Raw genomic sequence first — 13,895 nt, forward strand, 5'->3', positions numbered from 1 at the left:
CTTAGCATCACTTCATTATATTCTTGACATATAGTTTTCGATGGAAATAGTATCTAACATTTAAAGCTCATCCCAAACATAACAAACATTATTTAAAACGATAAGAACAATAACATGGCTCCTGCTAAATGGTTGTTACTAAGCCGCTCTATCTACAGAATTTTATAAGAAACTGTGCATATAAGTGTAGAAATTATAATAGGTTATACATAGTGTTATTTGGCAGAATAATGGGCACCAGTTGCTCTACACAGGATTGGTTCATTTTAAAGCTTAAGCATTGTAAAGGAACAAATTTTAGTAAAACTGTCGTACAGAGCAAACTGCTTTACACATATCTAATATTCCTTTATGGAAAGCGACAAACCACCTAAAATTGATTAGTAAAAAAGGTTTGTACATATGCCTACATTTGTACATATGATCACATTGATATTCAATGAGCTTTCTATCTGCACACATAAGCAATACTTATCTAATATTCCTTTATGTAAAGCGACAAACCACCTAAAATTGATTGGTAAAAAGGTTTGTACATATGCTACATTTGTACATATGATCATATTGATATTCAATGAGCTCTCTATCTGCACATATAAGCAATACTGCTGGGAAGAGGATTTACATACACGCATGTCAAGTAAATGTCAACTTAAAAGCATAGTTACCTTGTCCCTCAGACTGCTTTTCTTTTTAAAGATGGGAGCTTCTTCAGTTCTATGGTCAGCTTCAGTTACATGAGTAACAGAATTCAACTCTTCCAAGAGAAGTTTGGGTTTTTTATCTTCATTTTGAGAGTACATTAATGATGGACCCAATAGAAGATCAAGCATGTTTTGTGCAATATCATCTGGCTTTCCTGGAGGACTAGAAAAAGAATTTTTTTGGCTTTGCATCATTAATGTTAAACTTTCGTTTTCAATTAAATTACTATCAGAAATACCTCTAGTAATATTTTCAGTAGTTGAGGAGGCTGCTTCTGAACATCTTGTACTATAAGAAAGATCTTTCCACTCATCATTACTGAAGACGGATGCAGCCTTTCTAGGTGGCTTCTCTTGTTCTTGTAGCTCTGCCTTCATGTTTGTTCTTGTACCATGATTTTCAGCTTCTTCTTTTCCCTCTGCATCAATATGCTTCACAAAGCAATGACCCAAGTAGTATCAGGCTATCAGCAACAAAATCAATTATTATATTGTCTTTTTTTCAACTTTCCAAGTCTATAAATTTTCAACATAGTTAGCAGGGACATTTAGATCAGGCTTACATGTTTTCAATCTTGAAATAGGATCAGTTATCCACACGTACTCATGCAGTACATTTTACATGCAGAAAAACAATCATTTTACAGAAAATAATTTTTAGAGAGAAGTTTCTGAAGGAACTTGAAAATAATAGTGACACAAAGTCCTTTACAGTACGAATCTATGTACATAGCAATGGCATACACGATGGCAATGAGTACTTTGATCTTCATGATCTACAGTTTTCTTCTTGTATCTTTGAGCAAGTAATGGATAACACAGTATCAGGAAGATGAGGTCGTCACCGTAAAATCTCCTTGTAGATCTATGGGTAGTGTAGGAGCCATTAAAGATGAGTCTTGCATGTCCCATTTACATCAAAAATCAGTTGTAGTAATATCCAGGTTTTCATCTGTACTTCTCTACAGAGAAGAATTGGTGCATTGAAGAACAATTGTGATCTTAAAAGCTCAATATTATGTACTGGTGCTTGGATATGAAAACTCTGAATAATGTTTCTGTTCCATTGGTATGGCACTTCATTCTAGATAGTAAATCCTAGCATCAACTTCTACTTGTAATTTGTAAATATAATTTTATTTTTTCTGTAGAAATCAAACTTATTTGTGAGCCGAAACTTTATGTTACAATTCACATCTTGTTGCTTGCAGACCTTGAATCTGATCAAGGGTCACCATAAAGGAATTGACGATACATGAATGCCCTTGTTAATTTCAGATCCTTGAATAGAACTTTGCCTGTAAAAAAAGTTTTGAAGGAATTTTTTCATCACTGGAAATGTTTTTCTGAAGCGGACATATTGCAGTTTATGATGATGCTCAGTGTCCTATATTTGCACAAATGTGCAATTTGCTTCAGGTGTGACTTTTTGATACCTCAGACACGAAACAAACATGCATCATGATAATTTTTCTTATGGGTAAATACTTCTGCTCAATAAAATGGAATAGAATGATGTGCTTGGGTAAGTCTTTCTTGATCCTGATGCAATTGAAGCATTAAGGTCAAAGGATAAAAATTTGTCTCATCATCTGTAATGTCCCCAACACACAACCGCCTTTGTATTTCTGTTTTTTTCTGAAATTTATTGAAAATTTACAAAATTACAGAAAACTGGAACCAACTTCAATGCTGATCACAACTACAAACTGCTGGAAATGCATAATTTGGACAAATAATATCATTTGCAAACCCAGATCTGAATTGTACTGAATGCAACATGCAAATAGTCACACCATTTAAGCCAATTCACAACCCTGGAAATCCTAGTCTTAATTATTGCAGCAGTCTGGAAATTCATAAATCTAATCGACTGACTAAATACATCTCTAGGGTTTTGTTTTACTCTTTAAAATCACTCACTAGGAGATCGTACAGCTGTATAGTGGTTAGATTAGAAGAGCTGAAACTCTCTGTTTTTTGTGGCAGATATGGGCGTTACAGATCTGTGCAGGCACAAGTGAATGTATGGCCACCAAGAGTGCAGAAATGGGTGGTTTGGGAAGCTGCTGGAGGTGTACAGCAGCAGCAGATGACTTAAAGAAAAAAAATTGCTGGAAAGTGCTGCACAGCAGCAGAAACTGTCCTCCCAGGTGCTGGTACAGCTGGTGCTGGGGTCTATGAAGCTGATTACCCCTTCAAAATGCTAAAATGATGTATAAAATGCCCAGGAATAGTACAGCACGGTATGAAACAACAATTAATGACTGAAAACTGCCAATGATGAACCTTGTTGACATTGTAAAATATTTCCTTGCAAATCTCAATCATCAAACTGCTAGAAACTCACATAAACTTGTCCAATTTCGCTCCAATGCAACCTCCATGTCAGGATGCCCTAGGTGGATGTGATGGTTTTTGTCCTCAAATCCAGAAATGAAGATTCAAGAGGGTTTTCATCCTCCTAAACCTCTGAAAATAGCCAAGAGTGTTTGTCCTTGGATGCCAACTCAAATTTGCAATGCCAAAATGAATCTTGGTAATGAAATGAAGCTAGGCACCTCCTTGATATACATTTACAAATCAGGCCCTTGGATTTCCGGAACTCCACGTATTTAAAAATAAATCAGTAGAAAATCATGACGATCCCAAGTACAAAATGTCCCAAATCAGATTTTGAGACGATGCGGTTGCAGATTCAAGCTGGTTTCACAATTTTTCCATTCAAATTATTTCAAATAAAAATCTAGCAAACCCTAGCAAATCCATCTCTAACATGGCATTTTCATGATATTGCCAACAGTAAGAAAAAATTTTGATGCATTTCATTTGTTTGAAACCCTAAACAGTGCTCGATTTTCAATTTGTTTGTATTTTTGTGATTAACAAGGAAAGAAACAAAATAAATCTTGATCAATGAGAGATTGAATAGAGGATTGTTTACACTATCATGGGGTACGTTGATGAATGCATAGGTTATACCCAGCACTTGGTGAATTATGAAATGCTCCAAATCTTGTCTTCCGAAGAGACATTTTATGTTTATGGCCTAGTATGTAATACATCAATACATACAATACATTAATGCTTCGTGATCCATCATTAGGATGAGACAAAGTGTGATCCGAAACGTTGATGAAAAAACATTCACACAATCAAATCCAAAAGCAACACATATCACATACAACACATACATACATAAATTTATAATTAATATATATATATATATTATTTTTATTTTTAATTTGTATGATTGTACCCAAATATACCCAACTCCCAAAAAAGTATTTTCATGTTGGTGTACCGTACCCAAATACTCGTGCTTGTACTCAGTTCGACAACTTAGTTTTATTATTATTTTAAGTATTTAAAAATACATTTTGGTTTAATACTAATGTTTAACACGGCTTTAATTTTAATTTAACTATTATTAAGTTGCCCCCATAATTAGAAATAAATGGGCCCAACTAAAAATAATATTATTAATTATTTGTCTAAAAAAAGAACATGACAGTCCACCTTCTGAAAATTGCTTGCCCACAAGTAATTGCAAACCTAAATGTTCAAGTATCACCGTGCCATAGAGTTTGAATCATGTACTTGTCAAATTAACCAACTTCTGCCCAAAAAAAAACATACAATTCACTCTCACGATGATCCTCTTTGATTTGATGATGCATGAAAATATCCATAAACACACAAAACTAAAGGCTGCCATAAATACTCACCACCAAGCTTTTGTTGCCCCCATAAATAGAAATAAATGGGCCCGACTAAAAATAATATTATTAATTATTTGTCTAAAACAAAAACAAGACAGTCCACCTTCTGAAAATTGCTTGCCCACAAGTAATTACAAACCTAAATGTTCAAGTATCACCGTGCCATAGAGTTTGAATCATGTACTTGTCAAATGAACCAACTTCTGCCAAAAAAAAACATACAATTCACTCTCACGATGATCCTCTTTGATTTGATGATGCATGAAAATATCCATAAACACACAAAACTAAAGGCTGCCATAAATACTCACCACCAAGCTTTTGTTGCACCGCTTGGCTTCTCTTATGTGAAAACGAATTCAAAACAAGAAGCATAAATCCTTAAAATATCACAAAAAATCATGATTTTTAAAAAACTAGACAGCCACCGCGATTTCAACACCCAAAAATCATGATTTAATCACCTACGATTTCAAACAATTTCAACAGTTTAAATCATGTAAAAATCACAAAAAAAATAGCCCTGGAAATGCACTTCCTCTCCACCAATCCATTGTGAAACACTTAACATGTGAAAAAATCATTATTTAATCCGGTTTTTGCCTTGATTTTTAGCATAGAACTAGAAATCAAGAAGTGCAGGCCGCCAGGACATGGTTCACCATCAAAGATTCACCAAATTTCTTCAGGTTTCCTCAGCAAATCATAGGTAGGCAACATTAAATGGACATTTTGTCTCGTTAGGGCATTGAGTAGTCTCAAATCGATAATTTAAACTCTTTCCATGGTAAAATGTCATGCGCTTGCCAAGGATTCACAACCTTTTTGAATAAAGCCTAGGTGAGAAGTTAATATTTAGGCTGACCAAGAATTATAAATTAGCGATTTATTTAAAGAGAGGGGTGACCAAGAGAGTATAATTATCAGATTGCAGTCATATTGCACAATAAACTAGATGACGAAATAAAGGATAGCAAGAGGGCCGACTAAGAGAATATTGTGATCAGCAAATAGACAAAACATATTTCAAGCAGCACATATGAAAAGAGGTGTCCATTACAAAATGAAGAAGTGTGACTCCCTCTCATTTGTAGGTATAAGGAGTACAATACATTTGTGGAGGGATCATTGAGAAATCAATTTAGACATCTATTGACCACAAGTACAATTAATTCAGATTATAAAAACCAAAGCAGAAAATAATTTGTTGCGGTCATTTGAGAAGAAACTTGTTAATTCATCAAGAGGTCGTTAGCAATAATCTAGCAAATTCCTTGAGAAATCAGTTTGAATTTGTGGAAGTGTCTTGCAAATAAGAAGGACGAAATCCCTTCGAAGTCCACGAGAGATGAAAAGACGGCCCCCCTTTCATGCTCTTATCCAACTGAACAAGAGTTGGAAGGACGAACAACCTTCCATGCTCCTGGGCTTGATCAAGGAGGATGTCAAGCCTCCAAGGTGACTGAGAGATGGAAGGACAGCCCACCTTTCATACTCTCAGCAAGTCATGGATGACTTCTCAATAATTGCCATTTGCAAGCTTTCAAAGGAATTCACAATGTCATTGACTGCAAGGAATATGCTATGATTTATTGATCTGAATATTAACGATGGTGTGATGTATTGATTTGAGTATTATCATAATTCCTTGATCTTTAGTATTTGTAATATTGGTTTTTAGTGACTAATATTGTTTATGGGTATGAAATCGGGAATACCCCCAATAGGCAAATTACAAATTGGTATTAGAGCATTGATCTTGCCAGCCTGCGGATCAAGCCAAAGAGCTCAATGAACCTTGGAAAGAGAAAAGCGGAAACTGGAGGCAACTTGTTGGATTGTGACAAAAATAAAACAACAAAATAAAGAAAAAAAACAAGAAAACAAATCATATCTCAGTTTTTTAGAAAGAAAACAGTTTTATCTTTTAAAGGAATAAAACAAGTTTTTTCTATGTTAAGTGATGATTGTTCCATGGAGAAATTCTGTCATATAACACTTGCATTGACTCCTCCCTCAAGTCTTTTTGCTGAATAATGACCCATTCCGTGTTCAATGTTTTAATTTTATCCTCCAACCTTGCTGTTTGGTCATTTGTACTGTCATTTCCAAAACTTGAAGAGCATTCATCATACTTCCATGCAAATCCTACTGAAAGAAATTCTGGTCGAATGAAGTGAAACACCCAGCAACAGATATTGAAATGATGGCAATTGAAAACTTTTTGCGCTTACCATGTCACTTCTTAAACTATTAGCATAAGTTCCCATCACACATAAATCTTGTCTTCCATTTTCCTAACATAAACTGTTCTTGACTTTGCACCTTTCTTCTTCTTGTTTATGAACAGATAGCATACCTTCATTGACCAGTTCACTTTTGTTGTAATATGTAGAAATATGCTCAGAATTCAACATCATTTGTAGTTCCAAGTTCCAACCACTATGCCCTCTTCTGCAATGAGACCATTAAAATCTTTGTCTACAACTAGGAAAGACAAATCCTCTTGATCAAACTCACCATTATTTTCTGCATATAGCCAGCTTATCCTTCCAATCAGACATATGTTATTTCTCCATACTTCTCTTGAAATTGTTGTTCACTGAGACTTTCTCAAGGCAACTAAATAAATCCATTTGCTATGAAGTGTCTCTTTTGTGGTACACTTTGCATCCATGCTTGTCTATCTCCTCTTGTCTTTGTACAAAGTTGTGATGTCTCTATTCCAGTAAAAGTATAAAATTTCCTTTCATCTGATATAGTTTCTTTAGGTAAATATGGTGTTTGGATTACTTCATATTCATGGCATCTTGGAACTCAGTTTGATAAGCTAGTTGCCAAACTTCCAGTATCGGTGAAAAAAGTGCACTGTGCTTACACATTTCCTTAGACTGCATAGGTTGAGTCCTCTTTAAACGTTGCAAGAGACAAGGAGGCAAAATCAAACTTCTAAATATCCTAGAGGATCTCCCAGATCCCATATCAAAGTGTATAGGCACTTTTGGACAAAAGAGTTTTTGTACCCCTTCACAATTTCCAGATATGGAAGTTTTTCATGTCAAAAAAACTGAAATAGATCTGTGCTACTGTCCCCATACCTTGACCTGAAATTATAGGGGTAATTAGAGTTGTTAACCTCTTTAGAGTTAGACCCTTTTTAGAGACTTACTCCAACACAATCACCCTTATGACTTAGAATATCAGCATCAGAATCAACTAAGACATTCTCCTTACTTGCATGCTCTTCACCATGGTGACTGTGAAAAATAATTACTTGCTGCAATGGCTATCCTTCTGGTAGATTGATTGGTAGTTCATGGGTTGGAATGCATATTTCTCTCTTGACCTCTTCGTGTTCAACAACTAATGCTTTTTCCACCTTAACTTTATCAGTCTTTTGCTGTGTTTGACTGTTCTTCAGGATTCTAAGACTCAAGCTCATTAATCTCCTTCTTAGCAAATTCTTTTCGTTTTGACACTGGCTTTTCCTCTTTCTTCACCAACACTCATTTTTCTCCTCTTGGGTTCCTCTTCGCAATTATCAAAAGATGTATTACAAATTGTTTGACTTAAAGCATTATAATCTTCAAGATACCTTGCCATTTCATCTTTTGAGCGAAGTGGTAATTGTTGCTTGTCCTCAAATGGACCACCTTCTTCCCTGTGCAAAAATTTGACCCAGGATGTCTTTATAGGAGAGTTGATTGAGACCCCTATCATTGATTGAATTGCTCCCTTCTACCATATTCTGTTTGGTCCAGAGGCATTCCATTGATGATTTCATTTCTCTTAAGATCTGAACTATTTCCACCATGGACTTTCTCATGGAGGATTTGAACTCTCTAAACAAGTCCGTGTTTTACAGCTAATGACAAACTGAAGAATTGCCTGTTCACCTCAGTTACTCATGATTTCTTCACTCCCTTGCATGGGTTATATCTGCATTGCAAAATCGATCCACAGGCTGGCAAGTTGTCTACCTCTGATACCAATGTAAGGTCCCTCTTCCTGAGCTAGTTATTACTGCATAACAAGAAAACATGGAAAAATTATGGGAATACAACTTGCCAATTATATTGATACTTCAACTATTCAGTTGAGACTCATTGGCGTCCAGTTTAGATCAGATGTCCCAAAACTGCAGGATTTTACTCAGCAGAATCAGATTTCTCAGAAGCAGACATAACAAAGCGGTATTTCATTCAATGAATGTCAAGGCTTACAGTAGTTACTCTCAGAATATTACACAACCAACTTACTGTAACAACAAGAAGACCTAGTTAAAAAGATGGAGCGTATTTTGGCAGACCGAAATTGGGCGAACAGACAGAACCTCAAAAAGGAGACTCGGTCTGATTGCAAAGAGTTCAGTGGAAAAGAAGTAGCAAATTCGAATCTTCAAGAAAGCATCTCTCCATTAGCAACTGGAGCTAAACACATTTCCTTAGAATAGAATAAGACATGGCTAATCAGATTCAGCAAGATAATCTTGCAGAGTTCCCGCAACCTCAAGACACAAACCATTCCAAATCAAAGTTGGTTGAGGAACAAGTTCAGGAAGGTGGCCCCGATAGCACAACAACAGTTGTGGAGACTAGAGATCAAGAAGGTGAAAGCCAATTGCATAACACTTTGGAGGTCCCAAATGGGAATGGGGGGATCAAGGAAATTTCAGCCGAAATTATGCCAAAAGTGGTAGACGAACGGAATAACCATGACACAACTAAGGTGGTATCTCCATTTGTCGATTCCAAACAAGCTACACCCAAGAGACCTGTTGTGACGTATTCACACATCGCCCAATTGCAAATGGGGACCCCTGCTTTTTGCTTTCTAGGGTTTGTTTTCTAAGTCTTTTAGGGTTTTGCCTTTGCATTTTGGGTGTCGCCAGGGGATCAATAGGATGGTCGGCTTTGCTTGAGCCAAGGTGAGTCCACAGGGCCCCGGAATTAGGGTTTCTTTGAGAGTCTTCTTTAGGGCCTGGTTTTGCTCTTGTTGCTAATTGGTCTTGCTTTGTGAGTGAGTATCATTCTTGAAGGTCCAAGCTAGGTCAAGTTGGTGAGTGATGAAGTCTGGAATGTCATCCTGATCTTCAAATGCCCTGAAATTTGGCTAAGTCTGGAATGTCCTGATCCTGAAATTTGACTAAGTCTGGAAAACTGAAGAATCCTCCAAAAACTAGATTTTGCAATATAACTCCTGGAGGTCCGAAACCACTCTCAAACATCCTGGAAGTATATATGGAATATAACTTAAAGTATAAGTGTCACTTATACTTAAATGTTATATTCCATCAAATGATCCTGACGGAGAGTTCAAAAAGTCAAATTTCGCTCCTGACCCTTCCAAAGGGTCCAGAGCAAAATTCTCCATAAGACATTCTACTTTGACCAAAACCTAGAACTAATGCATTCCTAGGCTTGAATGAAGGCAAAAGCACTTGTTTGAATGAAGAAATGCAAAAAAATGAAGTCAGGATCATGGCCTAAGGTGAATTTCGCTCCTGACCCTTCCAAAGGGTCCAGAGTGAAATTCTTATTTCCTCTATTTTTCTCCTTAGCTTGACCAAGTTTGTAGACTTTTGAGGCATAATTGAGAAGGTTTGATGCAACTTTGCCTTGGAGAGGAGATTTTAGACCTTGGGATGATGGATTCTAGCCTGGGAGAGGAATTTCGCTCCTGACCCTTCCAAAGGTTCCAGAGCGAAAATCCTTATAACTCTCATTTTCCTTCCTTGTTTTGGATGGGCGTTGGTTCATTAGGCATCGTGTGTGAGACTTGATGTGTTCTTGCCTTGAGAAGTGTTTTGAAAAGTGAGGATCTTGTCCAAAAGTAGGAATTTCGCTCCTGACCCTTCCAAAGGGTCCAGAGCGAAATTCTTCATAAGCCTTATTTGCTCCCTTGTTTTGGATACCAGCCTTGTTGCATGGGCGAATTTGGAAAGGAAATAACATGTCTCTGCCTTTTGAGGTGATGGAATGAAGAAATGTGAAGGATTTTGGCCAAGATTAGGAATTTCGCTCCTGACCCTTGCTCATTTTTCCAACTTCAATCTTCTCCTGGAGGCAAATATAGATTGTTTTCCACTTGAGGAACCAGGTTTTAAGCCCATTCAAGGTAGCAAATGAGGATTATAGTGAATTTCGCTCTGGACCCTTTGGAAAGAGTCCAGAGCGAAATTCACTATAATCCTCATTTGCTACCTTGAATGGGCTTAAAACCTGGTTCCTCAAGTGGAAAACAATCTATATTTGCCTCCAGGAGAAGATTGAAGTTGGAAAAATGAGCAATTAAAGCCTAAATCAAGATTTTCGCTCCTGACCCTTCCAAAGGGTCCAGAGCGAAAATCAACCTAAGACACGTTTCTTCCCATATTTGGCCAAAATTTGATGTCCAAGGCCTGATGAGATGAAGTATGAACATGTTGAAGTTCTTGGAGATGATTAGAAGATTGTGGAAATGAAGAATTTTAGCCAAGAAAGGAAATTTCGCTCCTGACCCTTCCAAAGGGTCCAAAGCGAAATTCCTTATAAACCTACCTTTTGACCTTTCTTGGACATGAAATCTTATTCCTAGGGTGATGAAAGACGAAATCCTACCTTGCAAAGAAGTTTCAAGTTTAGAAAATGATGATTTTGGGTCAAAAATGAAAATTTCGCTCCTGACCCTTCCAAAGGGTCCAGAGCGAATTTTCTCAAAACCTCTTTTGCTATCAAGTTTTTTGCTAGGTCAAGTGTGGGATGAGGCAAAATCAAGAAGAGCATGCCCTTAAGAATGACTTTAAGTTGTTGAAGACCATGAATGATGAAGGAATTGAGCCTAGACAAGATTTTTGCTCCTGACCCTTCCAAAGGGTCCAGAGCGAAAATCCTTGAAAACATTGTTTTTTCAAAATTTTGGGCAAGGCCAAGCTAGGACAAGGGTGTGAGAAGGCATTTGGATTGCCTTAGAATGAATTTTGGTTGCCAAGAGTGCAAAATTGAAAGCCTAATGAAAATTTCGCTCCTGACCCTTCCAAAGGGTCCAGAGCGAAATTTCTAAAATCCTCCTTTTTCCTTGCAATTCAAGATAAGATTTTGGATTTTATACCATGGGAAGGAGAAAGACAAGATGTTCTATGCCTTGGAAGTGATTTGAAGTTGGAAGGATGGCAAGATAGCCCTAAAACAAGATTTTCGCTCTTGACCCTTCCAAAGGGTCCAGAGCGAAAATCCTAAAAACCTCTATTTTGCCTTGCAAAAGCAAACCAAGCTTGGGTGGAGTGAAAGAAGAAGACCATTGCCTAGCTTTGAGTGAAGGATTCAAGACAAGATGATGAAGGAGTAAGCCCAAGCAAGGAAAATCGCTCCTGACCCTTCCAAAGGGTCCAAGGCGAAATTCCTTCCAAACCTATATTTTCAACCTTGCTAGGGCTCAAAACCTTGTTCCTAAGGCGAAAAGAGATGAAATTTCACCTTGCAAAGAAGATTGGGATTGAAAAAATGATGATTTTGGGCTAGAAAAGGAAAATCGCTCCTGACCCTTCCAAAGGGTCCAAGGCAAAATTGTGCAAAACCTATCTTTCCCTTAGTTTCATGCCAAATCTAGTGTGGATCATGATTAAAGAAGTCCTTAGGCATGTCCTTGAGTGGTCAATAATTATCAAGTTTGAAGGATTTGAGCCAAAAGGTGAATTTCGCTCCTGACCCTTCCAAAGGGTCCAGAGCGAAAATCTTAAAGCCACCTATTTTCCTTGCAAGTCTAGTCAAGCGTTAGATTTTCATGGCTCGGATGGGTGCGAGGAGACATGTTCTTGCCTTTTTGAAGTTAGTTGGTTTTGAAAAATGATGGAAATTGGCCCAAACCAAGGATTTCGCTCCTGACCCTTCCAAAGGGTCAAGAGCGAAAATCCTTCAATCACCTATTTTGCCTTGCAAAATCAAGATAAACTTGGGTTGGATGAGAGAAGAAAAGCGTTTCCTTGCCTTGTGAGGTGGATTGAAGTTCAAATGATGAAAAATGAGCTACAAGCAAAGAAATTCGCTCCTGACCCTTCCAAAGGGTCCAGAGCGAAATTCTTCATTCACCTATTTCCTCCTTGTGTCAAGTCAAGACTTGGAGTCCTAAGGCGTAGTTGAGGTTGAAATGATGTTACTTTGCCCTGCAAGATGAATTAAAGTGAAGGAAATGAAGAGTTGTGACCTAAAAGGTGAATTTCGCTCCTGACCCTTCCAAAGGGTCCAGAGCGAAATTCCCAAAATCACCTAGTTTGCCCATGGGGAAGGTCAACTTGTGGATTCCTAGCCTTTGGTGAAGAAAAGGATAGTGTATGCTTGCCTTAGAAGGCATTTTGGAGTAGAGACATGATGGAATTTGTCCAAAAATGCAAAATTCGCTCTTGACCCTTCCAAAGGGTCCAGGGCGAAATCCTTTGAAACTGTTATTTTTCACCTTGTTGGGGCTGGGCGAGGAGCTAATTATGAGGTAACGTTGAAAAGAGGTCTAAATGAGCCAGGAATACAAAATTCGCTCCTGACCCTTCCAGAGGGTCTAGGGCGAAATTTTTATAGGGCCTATCCCTGGAAAGAGTCTTGAACTAACTTCATTTTAATATCTTTTTTGTTGATGATTTAAGTTGAAAATGCTATGTTGAAATGAATTTATCATGTGTCCTTAATCATCTTTTGGTTTGTTTTGGCAGATGAAAGAAGACCAGGCCAGGACAAGGACGACCTTCTCCAACCTAGCATCAACAAGGACAACCTTCTCCAGCCCAGCATCAACAAGGACAACCTTCTCCAGCCCAGCCTCATCAAGGACAACCTCTTCCAGTCCAACACTTGAAAGAAAGACAAGGTGGCATCCCAATCATCACTCCTCCAGTTAGATTGGTCCACCTCAGCGTGTCCAAATTCAATGTACCTAACTCCTCAAAGATGGCACAAACTTCGATGTACCTACCTCGGCCATCCATTGGTCGAATATTCCAGAGAAGACGTGTCCAAATAATGCAATTATTTCATTTGTCAGAATTGACTTTGTTATAACAAACCCTAATTAGGGTTTTTATTGTAAAATCTCGGCCATTGATCTCAAATTGATCTTAGCCATTGAATTGTTTTGTGGGCACTATATAAGCCCTGGCTCCTCATTTGTAAAGGCTGATAGTTAGTGAGTAGTTAGAAAGTGAATAGTTAGTTCATAGAGGTTAGAATAGCTAGTAGTGAATAGTCAGAGAATAAGAAATAGTTAGAGTAGAATAGAAAGAGAGGGCAAAGATTGTTGCCAAGATGTTGTTGTAAAAGACTTGTAAAACTTTATTGAAGAAATGGTGAAATCTATGGGTCGATTCAACAATTTGCACGGTCTCTATACTTCTCAGATTTGATTTCATGTTATTAGATGAGTGGAAGAAAAGTGTTTGATTGATGGTGAAATTCGTATATCCATACTACTAGCAGTTTGTTGATTGCATACTTGCCTTGTGTAG

At 37.5% G+C, this 13,895-nt stretch overlaps 1 protein-coding gene across 2 annotated transcripts in view; it reads right to left on the minus strand.

The window, feature by feature from the left end:
- Nucleotides 1–333: 333 nt before the first annotated feature.
- LOC131054400 (uncharacterized) overlaps nt 334–13,895 on the minus strand; it is a 79,332-nt gene continuing 65,770 nt past the window's right edge. Inside the window, exons 2-3 of one of the 2 annotated variants that reach the window (XM_059209252.1) lie at nt 944–1,136; nt 665–867 (exon numbers count right to left, since the gene is read on the minus strand). In XM_059209252.1, coding sequence (XP_059065235.1) covers nt 803–867; nt 944–1,136 — 258 coding nt within the window. In that variant the 3' untranslated portion in view covers nt 665–802. Of the gene's footprint in view, nt 1,137–13,895 lie in introns of both variants that reach the window. The other variant, XM_057988915.2, reaches the window with a different exon arrangement.

This window comes from Cryptomeria japonica, chromosome 7 (genome assembly GCF_030272615.1).
Source record: "Cryptomeria japonica chromosome 7, Sugi_1.0, whole genome shotgun sequence".
NCBI classification, from domain to species: domain Eukaryota; kingdom Viridiplantae; phylum Streptophyta; class Pinopsida; order Cupressales; family Cupressaceae; genus Cryptomeria; species Cryptomeria japonica.